Below are 14,595 nucleotides of genomic sequence, written 5' to 3' on the forward strand. Positions count from 1 at the left end.
GAACTGGTCAAAGTCGGTATACTTTCTCTGCGCAGTGATTAAAATAATTTTAAAACCCACCAAGACGGGCAGGTGACCCACAAGAGTTGCCTGCCTAATTCAAAGTTACCTGCCTGCATTCAGACATGAATTTTGAAAATTCTCAACAACAAAAAAACGCTTCTTGATTCATTTGAAATAATGTAAACAGTTACGTGAGAATGTACGAGCAGTTATTATTAAAATGAACACGTAAGTAAGTAGTTTTAAAACTATCTGCCAGAGAGTAAACAATTTTGATACATCAAGTTTTCCTGTTTGTGTTTTAGATGACAGAACAACGGAAACAGAAACAGAGGATGGGTCTGCTCCAACATAACCCTGTGTCCTACGTCAACTAGGACCATAGACCAGCACCTTCCTTTATTCATGACATCACCTGCCCCGGGCAGCCTGGATAGGAGGATGACTGATGTCCTCGATGTCTTCATCACATCACCTGCCCCGGGCAGCCTGGGACCTCATTATTCCAATGTATTACAACATGGTCACACTAATGGAGGGAGTGAGACTGTCCTAGTGCTGTGGTTGGTTCAAGCATTCAGTCACATCTGTAATGGAGTATGTTCTATCCTGCTGTTTCTGCAGCTAGTGCTCAGTTAGTCTTGACTATCCATTCAGATTTAGGAAAGTGTGTATGGAGATGATGCCAAGGTAGCAGTGTTGGATTCAGGTGGACGAGGCACCCCATGTAGTTAGTGTCAGGGCTCACAGATTATCTTTCACTCTGACAACCTGGACACCAACCAGGGATCCCATCAAACATCCATCCACGTCCCTTGTCCATTGACTTTCCCCGGAGAAGCTCACTCCCACGTGGTCTGTGCATGTATGTAGGCCTTAACGGCCAGATGGGCGTCATTGTCCCAACCATTCACTGCAATGGATGTCATCCAATTTCTTCACAGTTTGTGCACATATTTTTCTATCAAAATCAGAGTTTTTCTTCAATGAAGAAAGCATTTTCCCGGACTATCTTAAAAGAACTTTTATATGAAAATTAAGACATTAGACGTTGTATGTTACCACGGTAACTGATGTGAAACGCCAGTGAGTAATATAGATATATATATATATATAGACACCGGCAGTGAAGTGAATTACATTGTATCAATACAATGCATATATATATATATGTGTGTGTTTGGTGCTGTACAGAAAGGCTAAGCCATTAACACAACAGTTGAACAATTTTGCAAATATATTTTATCATGGTCACAAATTACGATCCCGTGATACCATTATCATCAGATAATGCTGTTGGTGTTGTAGATATGTCATGTAAGAGGGAGACTAGCCCTGCTCACATGGCAGGTGCAGTGTAGTTTACCGTAATCTCTCTGGTAGAAGGCAGGGGTGGAATTAGTCATCAAAGAGTGCCACAAATATTATTTTCTGAACATGTTGTATTGTTTGTACTCGTCATTCCTCTTCAGAACAAAAGTGGGTAAAAGAGGCATGGACGCAAATTAAGAATAAAAGTCAGGGGATGTTAAAATTGCTATATTTGGTGGGTGGCATGTTGTTACGAAATATGATCACAGAAAGACTCAAAGATTTCAGGGCTACGTTTCTGCCACAGTAATGGCCGCCCCTTGTTACAACAGGTCAAAAGTCTATTGTACATGGACAGAAACAGGAAACATGGTTTTTTTCCCATTGTGTTTCTTACCTGTGTCTAGAGAATGTTTAATATGTCCATAGATGTCCGCATTCTACAGATCTTGTAGAGACCACGCTATCACCCTACATGACGAGTCTTCAACAAGTCTTCACCGAATCTTCACCGAATCTTTACCAAGGCCAATTAATGTATCACTTCCCCCAGTCTTCAAGTTTTTCCTTCATGTTTAAATGTTTCTTTGAATGCAAGAGTGGCGACCTGGTATATGTACATATGTAACCATGGTAACTGAGAATTAGTTTTCAAAGATATATATGCAACTTTCCATGTTTGAATGTCCTTGTGTTAGTGATGAGAGTTTGGGGATTACTTTTGTCTGAAGCCAGACAGTTGATTCATAGACCCGCCCTACACTTGTTCCTGTCAAAATTCTGACTGAAATGCTCTCTTTTTGACCCCTTGTTCCTCCTTATATATGTATCAATTCTTATTTAAAATGCGAATACCATTTTAAGAAAAAGAAACAAATCTAACAGACAAATCATGTGAACAAAATCTGTTCAATTAGCCAGTCAGTGATGTCAGGGCCAGTCAGTGATGTGTTTAGACTTATAGGGTGTTTTGGTGCTAAGAAGTTGCAAGATCCACAATACAAAACGATGTTCATCATAAAGAAAACATCTCTTGTAAATATTTGTAGAATAGTTTCTTTGCATATATTTTCCTATAATGAAATATCGATCTGGACTGAAACATGATAAAATTGTATAGAGAGTAAACTAATAAGCAGAATTTAATATATTGATTTTGTTGAATGGTGTAAAGAAATGGATACAAAGTATATATCAGCTGTTCTTTCTCCTTCAAAGTCTATGTTTTGAAAGAAGAGCTACACTAACACATCCCTACACAGTTCCCATTTGACAGTAGGTCAGAGTTGAATGTTATCCAAATGTCTGAGACAGCAGACTTGTACATAACTGTATGGTTTGATTGTCCAAACACAGGAATGATAGTCCAGCACGGAGCGGAAGAAGTCTGTGATTTTAAGACTTGCCTGTTCTGGTGAATGCTTCAGATCATGCTGCATCGAGTAGAACAGTATAATAATATTCTCTTCACAAGAGTAGACCCGTGAAGACCAGAGGTAGAATCGGTCTTCAGCAGCCAATGCTTGCCATAAAAGGCCACTATGCTTGTTATAAGAGGTGACTAATGGGATCAGGTGGTCAGGCTAGCTGACTTTGTTGATGCATGTCATTGTATCCCTATTGCTAAGATCAATGCTCATGATATCAATCACTGGATTGTCTGGTCAACACTTGATTATTTACAGACCGCTGTCATATAGCTGGAATAGTGCTGAGTGCGGCGTAAAACAAACAAACAAACAAACAGTACATGAGAAGTTCCTTTAATGTGCTGGGTCATTATTATGTCCAACAGTGTTGTACAGGTGGGATTTGACACCAAATCTGATCTGGCGGACTTGTTTGAGCCCAACAACACAACCAGGTTCTCTCTAGGGCCAGGTGAACAGGCTTGGTTGTCAGGGAATATTTCCTAAACAACATTCTATTTCAGAAATATTTGAATAATGGTAATGTGAAAATGTCCCATTAATGAAGTGTTAAAACTGACAGTCACAGAGGTTAAACTGCTTGTTTATGGGGCTACAAGAACTCATATTTGATGTTTCAAAATATTCAATCATTAGATAACAGCTATCTTCCTTGTGTAATGTATTTCCTAGTTCAGAATATGCACTTTAGTATGCACTATTTTAATACACAATACAAATGCACACTTATAACATATCTGCCAAACAGTCAAAATGCATTTATGTAGCAAGTTTTTAGAAAACAGTCACCATAGTGATTGAGCATTTGCTTGCAGGCTTTATGGAATACTTGTCTGCTAGCGCTGACAGTTCTAGACAAGGACTTCTGAATTTAGGGAGCGACAATTTGACCTTTAGGGAAGGGAGATAATTCAGTCTGGAAGAACTCACAAAATTTGGCCCAAAATGAATTGGATAAAAAACTGAAAAAATAATTGGTAATTTTTTAGAAGCAAACACTGTGTTATGTGAAAATTATGTGTTTCTCTGAGAAAAAAGAGCCCAGCCCCATAAAGGAATTACCAGTAATGGTTAGCCATGGTAGTGCCACAAACATTTCAGTGTAAGTCCCCTCGGGTATTTACTTGCAAGAGTTGGGCCGATGTCAATGATAAAATATTAGCTAGTCATCATTTTAAGAAGTTTTTAACAATATCACCCTTATTAAGGATTGATTTTATCCTTTTATAACTGGAGTCTTTTCATCATTGAACCCCCATCATGTAGTGTCTCCAGGACTGTTTTACCCCACAGGAATGCTGGGTGTGGTCCCAAGGTGTCCTGTTTTATTGAATCATTGTGTTGACATTCCATGGTTTGAGGCAACGAGTTCGCTGTTCTGTTAACAGTTGTGAATTTACAATCCTGTGTGTATAAATGTTTACCTTAGATATATTTCTTAAAACGTTAATACTTATTCAAACTTAACCACATTTCTACATTACTTAGAACATATCTCAGATTTCGAGAAGAGGCCTTCACTACATTATTGAAAATCTAGTTGTATTATCAGTGTATTGAATGTTACAATTTATAGTACAATACAATCATTTCATTCCCTCATACAACAGATTCCATATATTCCTAATACTTAAACGATTTCGCTGTACTTACTCTGATTTACGCACCCTCGGATGCCATTGTCATAATTTCCAGATTTTATTGTGGGACTAACATCCGTATTGATGTCATTATTGGCAGAGACCCTATGCTGAGGGTCTCTGTACATGGTCTCTGTTATTGGATATAGATCTGTGAGGGAGTTATGCAATACAGTATGTTGAACCTTCTGCTGCAGGCAACATCCAATGACAGCCCTCTCCTCGTGCTCTTCAAGTCAATAACCCAAGCCAAAATACAGTAATAAATATTTAAACTTTTTATATGATATAAACTTTTGTCTTTGTTATTTTGTATGGGTGTATTTTATAACATGCATGGGTAACATGAGAATGGATGTTGAAAAATAAGTTTGAGTTGTGAGTGAGTATGGTTTAACATCTCTTTTGGAAATTTGCCCACAATAAGACAGCAGGGGACACCAGATGTGGGTCTCACACTCGAACCTGACAACAAATGTCTCGTGTGACATCTTGCCTCTTGAATTGGCCTGGATGTTGACCACTTTCAAACGATCAACACTGGCCTGTCAACTGTCACCTTAGAAAGGTATACCATCATCTAGACTCCTGCCACCAGGGCCCTGTTCCACAAAGACATCTCAGCGCTAAGACTGCCATAAGTCTATGTTAAAGTATGGGACTTATGATTTTCTTAGCGCTAAGACTGCCATAAGTCTATGTTAAAGTAAGGGAGTTACGATTGTCTTAGTGCTACGATCGCTTTGTGGAACGGGACCAAGGTGTGTAGACTGATCGGTGAGGACAACATGGACAGGCATTGCAGAATTTTGCATGTTGCTGTCTGGCCCCTGGGCCCAATAAGCACTGCTCAGAGGGGTTTCTATGACAACCAGATCAAAGAGTACCAATTGTGCATGTCATCGATCCCAATTGTGTAGATCCATACTCATGATGTCAATCACTGGATTGTGTGGTCCAGACCGCTGTCATATAGCTGGAATATTGCTGAGTGTGTTAAACAACAAACAAATGTACATCACATGATCAGTGGTGCTCCAATGTCAACAAACAAGAACAGGATACTTCTATGGAATAATTTAATATGCACTTCTGACATCCTACTTCCTGCTGAGGTATTCCAGAACCCAACGAGCCACGGTCTGCACATCAACAACAAACAGTGGTAAGATGTACACTGTACTCCAGTCTAGGCTGAATAAATAAACTGCCATTTTTCAGTGACTCAAACATAAGTTTCTCTAAAGATATTTGTAACTGTGTAAATTCATCTGTACATTCATTAGACAACCCACGGTCCAGTGTCACAGTGTTTGCTTGTTTCACACTTCTGGGTTCTATTCCATATATCCTCCAGTTAACAACCAAACAGCGCAATAATTGAAATAAAAAAAAAAAACCAGCAATTATGTACGGAAACTATACAGTATTAATTGTGATGACTGGTCTGTTTTCATGGTTGGTTTGAGAAAGAAATTAATCACGATACCATCACCAGAATGACTGCGGCTATGTCATGGTGACCTGGACCAAGGTAAGAGCTGACCTCTTAGGGTGGGGGGCTCATTAAAATCTACTTTCAGACATCAAGGCTTCATCTATCACCACCGAGACCCTGGTTGACTGGTTGTGTTTTGTAATACACATATTGCAAGAGTATGCCTCCCTACTTCAGCTATAATGTTTGGACCTGCAGTTTTTTGTACTGGCCCTTAAAGCTCTCAGTTTACTCTGCTGTGTTTCAGACATTGTCCCCAGTAACCAATTCTTGTAGGAGGGGACTAAATGGCTTGCCTGTTGTCATACACTGATGGTGTCAGACATTGGCCCCAATATCAACCACTGGTTTGTTTATTATTTACAGCCATGATATAAGTGGAATATTGCCTACTGCAGCATGACTGGTAAATAATTAGCAAATAAAACAAGTCATATTTAAACATGAGAAAGTATATAGTGGGCTCCTAAATCAAAAACTGTGATTTTTATTATATGGCTGTTAACATGTATATTTTACATCTAAAAAATTGTCACGCTAAAACAACTCACAAAAACAGACCAGTTGGACATCTCTACAAGAACAAGATGGTCGTCCAACACTGACCAAGCATGATAACAAACAGGACACAGACTCAACTTCCATGTGATCACAACCGCCAGAATGAGAACCAGTTACAAAGGGAGACAACTCTCGCCCTGCAAACTGAACATCTGCAAACATGAAATACATGATAAATAATGCCACATAAATATACAAAATCTCTCAGCAGCTTTACACAGTAAATACCTCAAATCATGAGCTTGCAGCTGTACATAGAATAACTTACTCTCTATCTGTCCTAAAGTCAGTATCCTCTATATCTCCAAGGCTCTCATTTCGGTAAACTTTTTCTAACCCGTGGATCCATTCCCATGGTTCTCACGATCACTAACGGACCAATCAGAATGCGAGTTACAAACCAGCCTCAATGTTTGCATGGCGACATCAACAACATGGTAGCCAGTCCCATTCATTAAAATAGAATTTGCAGAAAATCCAACATTGAAAAACAGACTGAAATAAAAAAAAGGCCCTAAAAATCTTTTTGATGGAAAGGATGTCTCCATGTCCATCAAAATTGGCTGTGGGTTTGGTTTCTTGGTAATATGAGTTACCTACCTTACCCTGTCCTTACGTCGACGTTTGATTGGTCAGTAAATGTTACTGAAAATCCAGGTGGTTAGTTTGAGATTATGACAACCACATGAATGAAACCAGGGGTTAGTGTAGGTTTTCAGAAATGTGACCCCGGAGATAGAGAGGATTTGAAATCTGAAATATCTACTTGAAGTTCGAGAAGTCTTAGAAATGAAACTCAGCTGTGAGACTACAGGCTGCAAGTTCATGTGCTCAAATACAAATTCAATGATAACACTTTCATCTCTCCCCACAAGAGCAAACATTTTTCGAATGGACATTTTCTCAGGTGCCTATCTACCGATGATAATTAGTTGTTTACATTTACTGAACAAACTGCTCGAGAAAGGGAAATATCTGAATGACGGATAAATTTACAAACCAAGGACTAAACACTCCTTCATGTATGGGCATGTAAACAATGGTTGTCATAGCAACACAGTCTCCATGGTTACAGCAGCTTTTAATACCTGAGAGTAACTTGGCAACAGAAGAGAACTGTTCCTATGGAAGATAGTACCCACTTGAGAATAAGTGCTGAGACATGAACAGTGATCCCCAGATGTCAATGGTTAAAAAGATCTATTACAAAATGAGTCCTACAAATTAAAAATATCAATAAGTTGGTGACATCTTATGTAACATTGAATATTGACTGCTCCTGAATTGAATGGGCACTTATTGATTGATCTGCATTATGGCAATTAAGAAAAACATGTGATCTTCTCTATCTTTCGATCAGACACAATCAGTTGTCAGGTACAATGTCTTCTGTGAGTGTCATGTAACAGACACAATCAGTTGTTAGTAAACATCATAGAAATCAACTTGACCAATCCTAAAGTAGTGTCGTGTCATGGCTGAGTTGATTTAAATGAATGCACATCAGTTGAAGACTTTGGCTGCTGACAACGCTTTCCTGATAAATAAACTGCTGTGTCTGCTGATGGAGACACTGTCAGCCCTATACCTCATACATGGGTACAGATGGGCGTGCACGTTCATTCTGGAACAAACCCAGTGCTCTGCTGACCCGTCCCCCTTTCACTGTCCCCCTTTCACCGTCCCCCTTTCACCGTCCCCCTTTCACCAACGTGCGAAGTGAGACCAGAGACAGGCACCTGCTGGGTCAGGGGACAATCACTCTATATTCTCTGTGGGGAGGGGCACCTGGTATTTTTTATTAAAAATAATGTGTTTCTGATAACCTTGGAAGAAATAATCTCTCCTCATGTCTGCTGTGAAATAATGTGTTTGAGGAAAAAGATATTCTTTGACTCCTCGTTTCAGTATGTCTTGAACAATGGCTGAAATAATGTTCTGTCAAACAAAGATTTTTAAAATGTCATTTTTTCATGATCCTCCCCAAATATGTGTTTTATTTTTTGTTGTCATTTTCTGATTGGTTCGTCATGTATAACACTGGTCGACAGGGTGACGAGTCTGAGGAATGCACCCCCTTAATTCACACTTTACAGGGCCCCGTTCCACCAAGCGATCATAGCTCTAAGGTGATCATAACTTCCATACTTTAAACAGATCTTACGACAATCGTAGCGCTAAGATTGCTTTGTGGAATGTGGGTCCCTGCTGCCTGGCCTGGTATCATCGACCACTGCCTTGTCATGGGAGATAACTCTTCCTGGCATGTGTCTATGTAATACAAGCGGGATTGACCTCGCCCTAAAAGTGCCACCATTATCTACCAGAAGCTACAACCTGCTACAACACAAACTAGTGAACCTTTTGCTGTGGGAAACGTTTCTTATTCATCACACTGTGAAGAAGTAGGCATGTCTGGCAGGCAGATGAACAAGTGCTCCATGAAACAAACAACTTAATCGAATTCATGATGAGTTAATTAACAAGTTTCAACCTTGACTAAACTTGCACGGATTCCATTATAATATTATGTCTCAGTATCCCTTGTTGCTCGGGGTGTTATGTCAATAGATCAGTGTATGTTCAAAATGTGAGGATGTTTAATTCAAGATCAGTACCTGAAAACAGCTAAATTGATTCAATGATTTCTCATTAACAGAACATACCTCATACTTGTACATTAGACATTCACCAAATTGTCACAAATTCATGATAAGGGCATATTCTCAACACCTTGCAGCCCTGAACATGGATAAACATCTAGTTCACTACAAAGTCATTCATACCAGAGCAATCGTGTACCCAATCCCCTCAAGTATTGAACTCCAGGATAGTCAAAGTTCAAGACTATCATCACGTCTTCCTGACCAGGACCTAGTTTTTAACAAAACAGTCATGCCCTTAAAGAATATAAGTGTCAATACGTCATTCATTCCATAGATTCTATCACATCACCTCAAATAGTTCTTTAATGATTGTTGCCGACGAAGTCCTGAATAAAACTTGCCGTATCGGGCCTGCCACACAAGTATGACAAACCACAGTGATATGACGAACCCTAGCAGACACAGCCCTCCCACGAGGAGGAGGTACAGCCTCACCTCCTCCTGGATGATACCACAGTCCTCCACCTCCAAATATTCAAACACTCGGGTCTCAAAGTCAGCTGTCATGGAACACAAGCAGTTGTTGTTGGAGCGGCGACATGAGGCGTAGGTGAAGATGCGGCTGAGGTGGATGACGGGGAAGGTGGTGGCGATGATGCAGAGGAAGGTGGCCAGCACGGAGAAAAAGAGACACACAGTCTGCAACAGAACATGGAGTTTAACAGAAGAAGGAAGGGCAGCCCCGGTCAGAGAAGTCAGTCCTGTTGTTAGGTGAGGTGAAATGGGGTTTAACGTCGCGTCCAAGATGAGTGCACTTACATAGCGACGTGTGTGGCTGCTTGTGTGTGTGTGTGTGTGTGTGTGTGTGTGTGTGTGTGTGTGTATGCGTATGTGTGGCTGCTTGTACTAGTCCAGACTGATGCCGATTTGATAGTGCTAGCCCACTGAGATACCATGCCGCAGTTTAACATGAATACCCCACTCAGACACAGTATACTGACAGTATACCTGACCAGTACTTGTTTTAGCCCCTTAATGCCGAGCGCTAGACAGGGTAACAACAAGTACCATCTTTAACATGTTTTGGTGTGATGTGGCTGGTGATCGACTCCTGGACCTTCAGGTCTCCTGGCGGATGCACTGCTACTAGACCACAGAGGCGGTCTGGTCCTGTTATTAAATGAGTTGAGTGATGTATTTCAATCATATATATATGTCAGCTTAATGTGAGAGAAAATTACAAAGGTTGTTGATGGCTCATTTATCGCTTTGGGAAACCCACAAGAACTGGTGCCGGGAAACCAAACTAGTGAGACAGTGAGTTTGGTGAACCCCACTTTGAACAGTATTCCAGTTATATCAAGGCATGTCAGCTTAATGTGGGTGGAAAGCCCGAAGTGATGCAGGTCTCAGACATTTACCACTTCAGTGACACTGGCTATGGTGCTGACAAACCTAGCAACGTAATTAGAGCGAACCAGGATTCAAGCCCACAATCATAGATTTCTGGCGTGCCCAAGGTATGCAACTCTGCACAGATAAATTGGGCGCCTTAGACGACTAGGCCACCCGCACCCCCCACAAAACAAATTTAAGGGACAAAACTCTTCACAGACAGTTATAGCACATTACATTACTGAGCTAACAATGGACTCTACTCTTGATAAGTGAGTGAGTATCATTTTACGCCACTTTCAGCAATATTCCAGCAATTTCACAGTGGCGGACACCAGAAAAGGCCCCCACATTGTACCCATAGAGAATTGAAGCCAGACCTTCAGTGCACTGAGCACTATCCACCAGGATAAGCTACTCCACCTCCCCTCTTGATGACCTATCTAAGGCCATCACAAACTTCATAACAAGAGTCATCAGGAGTTGTCATACCCTCAGTCTGATTCAATTCAGGAATGGAGTTTGGCTACTTATACCCCACTTTTGATTCATTGCCACTGGATACATTCAGTTCAGTGAAGAAAATATTAATGCTGTTCAGTATTTTTCAAAATCATCAAAAGGCTGATCTGTATAGCAAATTTCATCCAGAAATATTCAACGATTTTGGACTTCTGCTCTGGAAACAGGCACTACTCTTATCTTCAGTATAAGTCTAACTTGCCATCATGAAGGAAAAAAATAAAAATCCCAAATCATGAAAAGGCACCAGTGCACAACTGGGGGCATAATTATATATCACAAAATATCGCACACAATTAACTATAATTATATATTATGATATCTCTACTTTACTGCTGATATTTCTATATCCTCGTGTAGGTAGGGTATCCCTCAGACAGGAAGGGGGAATGGGTGACCCAGTTGTCTAAGGAGCATTAATTCGCTGTGCATGTGGGTTTGAATCCCTGTTTGCCCTGATTATGTTTCTAGGTTTGTCAGCACCATACCCGTGCTCGTGAGTTTCACCAAAGTGGTAAACGTCTGAGACCTGCATCACCTTGGGCTTTCCTCCCACCTTAAGCTGGCATGCCGTGATATACCTGGAATACTGTTAAAAGTGGTGTTAAACCCAACTCACTCACTCACTCACTCACTCACTCTGAGAGACAGCCCACAAAACACCCCAACACCTACCTTGGTGACAAATGCTTTCCTCGTCCCTGAGAATGATGTGAAGTTTGTGGCACAGTAGTATATCCCTGACACTCCCGCAATGCACAGCTGTAACAGAATAGCAAAATGTGTCAGAGAAGGTGAATAGCTGTAACAATGTGTCAGAGATGGTAAATAGCTGTAACAATGTGTCAGAGATGGTAAATAGCTGTAACAATGTGTCAGGGATGGTAAATAGCTGTAACAATGTGTCAGGGATGGTAAATAGCTGTAACAATGTGTCAGAGATGGTGAATAGCTGTAACAATGTGTCAGAAATGGTAAATAGCTGTAACAATGTGTCAGAGAAGGTGAATAGCTGTAACAATGTGTCAGGGATGGTAAATAGCTGTAACAATGTGTCAGAGATGGTAAATAGCTGTAACAATGTGTCAGAGATGGTAAATAGCTGTAACAATGTGTCAGGGATGGTAAATAGCTGTAACAATGTGTCAGAGATGGTAAATAGCTGTAACAATGTGTCAGAGATGGTAAATAGCTGTAACAATGTGTCAGGGATGGTAAATAGCTGTAACAGTGTGTCAGAGATGGTAAATAGTTGTAACAATGTGTCATAGATGGTAAATAGCTGTAACAATGTGTCAGAGATGGTAAATAGTTGTAACAATGTGTCAGAGATGGTAAATAGCTGTAACAGTAAACTCCTTCAACCCTTGGTTAATATATGTACCGGTTGTGGATTAAAGTCTTCCACAGTTTTCAAGTTGTGCTCTGGAAACGACACCTACCCTCCACTTTTGAGGCTAAGTTCAAAGTGTTTCCATGGAAATCGAGAAAAATAAAAATGCAAAAAGTCCTAAAATACCAAAAGACACCACCTCAGGTCAGGATCTGTTTGACATATTTGCCAAGTTTTGTTGAAATATTGAACAGTTTTCGAGTTATGCTCCAGAAACGAAATGATTACAGAGGGACAGATAGAAAGACGATGCGTCGACTATATCCCACCACATCATATGCCAGGGGGACAAGGAATAACACAATGTACATCTGAATAGATGTAACTGTATATAACATAACTGATAGTCTGAAGTCAACGAACAGCTGAATAGATGTAACTGTATATAACATAACTGATAGTCTGAAGTCAACGAACAGCTGAACAGATGTAACTGTATATAACATAGCTGATAGTCTGAAGTCAACGAACAGCTGAATAGATGTAACTGTATATAACATAACTGATAGTCTGAAGTCAACGAACAGCTGAATAGATGTAACTGTATATAACATAACTGATAGTCTGAAGTCAACGAACAGCTGAACAGATGTAACTGTATATAACATAACTGATAGTCTGAAGTCAACGAACAGCTGAACAGATGTAACTGTATATAACATAGCTGATAGTCTGAAGTCAACGAACAGCTGAATAGATGTAACTGTATATAACATAACTGATAGTCTGAAGTCAACGAACAGCTGAACAGATGTAACTGTATATAACATAACTGATAGTCTGAAGTCAACGAACAGCTGAACAGATGTAACTGTATATAACATAGCTGATAGTCTGAAGTCAACGAACAGCTGAATAGATGTAACTGTATATAACATAACTGATAGTCTGAAGTCAACGATGCATTATTGTGACAGGATCCATGGTAGTCATGGCAACAGTGAAGTTAAACAATTCTTGAATTCCATGCACCTGTTTGGTTGAACTTTTTTGTTTTGTTTCTGGAAAGTTTAGATGAAATTGGAATAACATAGTCTTCTTCCACAAAACACGGAATCTCCCCCCACAAAATGTGGAATTTCCCTCAACAAAACAGTCTGCTCCACAAAACATAGTGTCTCCCTCCTCAAAACGTGGAGTTTCCCTTAACTGGGCCTTCCTCCACAAAACCTGGAGTTTCCATCAACAAAACAGTCTCCTCCACAAAACACGGAATCTCCCTCCACAAAACGTGTAGTTTCCATCAACAAAACATTCTGCTCCACAAAACATGGAATCTCCCTGCACAAAACGTGGAGTTTCCATCAACAAAACAGTCTGCTCCACAAAACATGGAATCTCCCTCCACAAAACATGGAGCTTCCCTCAACAAAACAGCCTGCTCCACAAAACAGTGTCTCCCTCTCAACAAATCACAGGCTCCCTGACTATTGCCTTTGAACAGTTATTAAACATGCTATTGGATAATGGACTTCACTCTCTATATTTCAATATGTGTATGTAATATTGTGTACAAAACCAAATGTTTAAAATGAATTAACATGACATTATAAAATGACTAGGAAATATATACTTTCAGGTGTATAGAGTTCCTATCTGTCTATGACAGGATAATGATTCCTTGCTATAACTGATCCCCTGCCTGCTTTCGGAGCACCCTGTACCCTGCCTAAGTATTTACACCAGACCTCATCAGGAAATTATACAGACATACAGGCATACATCACAAATTTCAACTCTTTAAGCTGTTTAGAGTAGAGTGTTGAGAATAGAAATTTCATACTATAATTAACACAAATGTTTTAAAAACTAGTAACTGATTCCGTTATGTTTAGGAGTATTCTGACATTCAGTGCAAACTGGATGACCCATCAGCGGAACCGGTTAATTCACCTTCATCTTCGACTCACTTGAACCTCTCCACAGCGGGCTGCATTATCAGATGATTTTCAAACAGTCTTACGTTCATTTTCAAATCCCTGGACTTCCATATCATGTACCTGGGGAAAAGTAATGACCTGTTGCCATGGTTACCTGTATATTTAACAACAATTAGGTGCTTGTCAGGCAATGTGGACGAGGATGACATCTGCATGTGCAGGTAGTCAGGTAGATGATGTCGGTGAACCGAGTGAATATTTACAGGTTATTATATGGCTGTTTTTATATCATACCCCATATCAACCCGAGACCCCCATATCAACCCGAGACCCCCATATCAGCCCGAGACCCCCAT

At 40.1% G+C, this 14,595-nt stretch overlaps 2 protein-coding genes across 8 annotated transcripts in view; one reads left to right on the forward strand and one right to left on the reverse strand.

Annotated features, from left to right (window-relative positions):
• The window catches only part of LOC139445560 (inositol 1,4,5-trisphosphate-gated calcium channel ITPR1-like), a 253,058-nt gene extending 248,420 nt beyond the window's left edge, over nt 1–4,638 (forward strand). For all 7 annotated transcript variants that reach the window (XM_071226708.1, XM_071226711.1, XM_071226710.1 and 4 more), the window contains one exon: nt 309–4,638. In XM_071226708.1, the coding sequence (XP_071082809.1) occupies nt 309–380 (72 nt within the window). In that variant the 3' untranslated portion in view covers nt 381–4,638. The remainder of the gene's footprint in view (nt 1–308) is intronic.
• A 3,494-nt stretch (nt 4,639–8,132) lies between these two features.
• The window catches only part of LOC139444878 (sarcospan-like), a 54,445-nt gene continuing 47,982 nt past the window's right edge, over nt 8,133–14,595 (reverse strand). The window contains exons 2-3 of the mRNA XM_071225878.1: nt 11,642–11,728; nt 8,133–9,748 (exon numbers count right to left, since the gene is read on the reverse strand). Of these exons, the coding sequence (XP_071081979.1) occupies nt 9,395–9,748; nt 11,642–11,728 (441 nt within the window). The 3' untranslated portion in view covers nt 8,133–9,394. The remainder of the gene's footprint in view (nt 9,749–11,641; nt 11,729–14,595) is intronic.

This window comes from Haliotis cracherodii, unplaced genomic scaffold, assembly GCF_022045235.1.
Source record: "Haliotis cracherodii isolate W230 unplaced genomic scaffold, xgHalCrac1.p SCAF_6, whole genome shotgun sequence".
NCBI lineage: Eukaryota > Metazoa > Mollusca > Gastropoda > Lepetellida > Haliotidae > Haliotis > Haliotis cracherodii.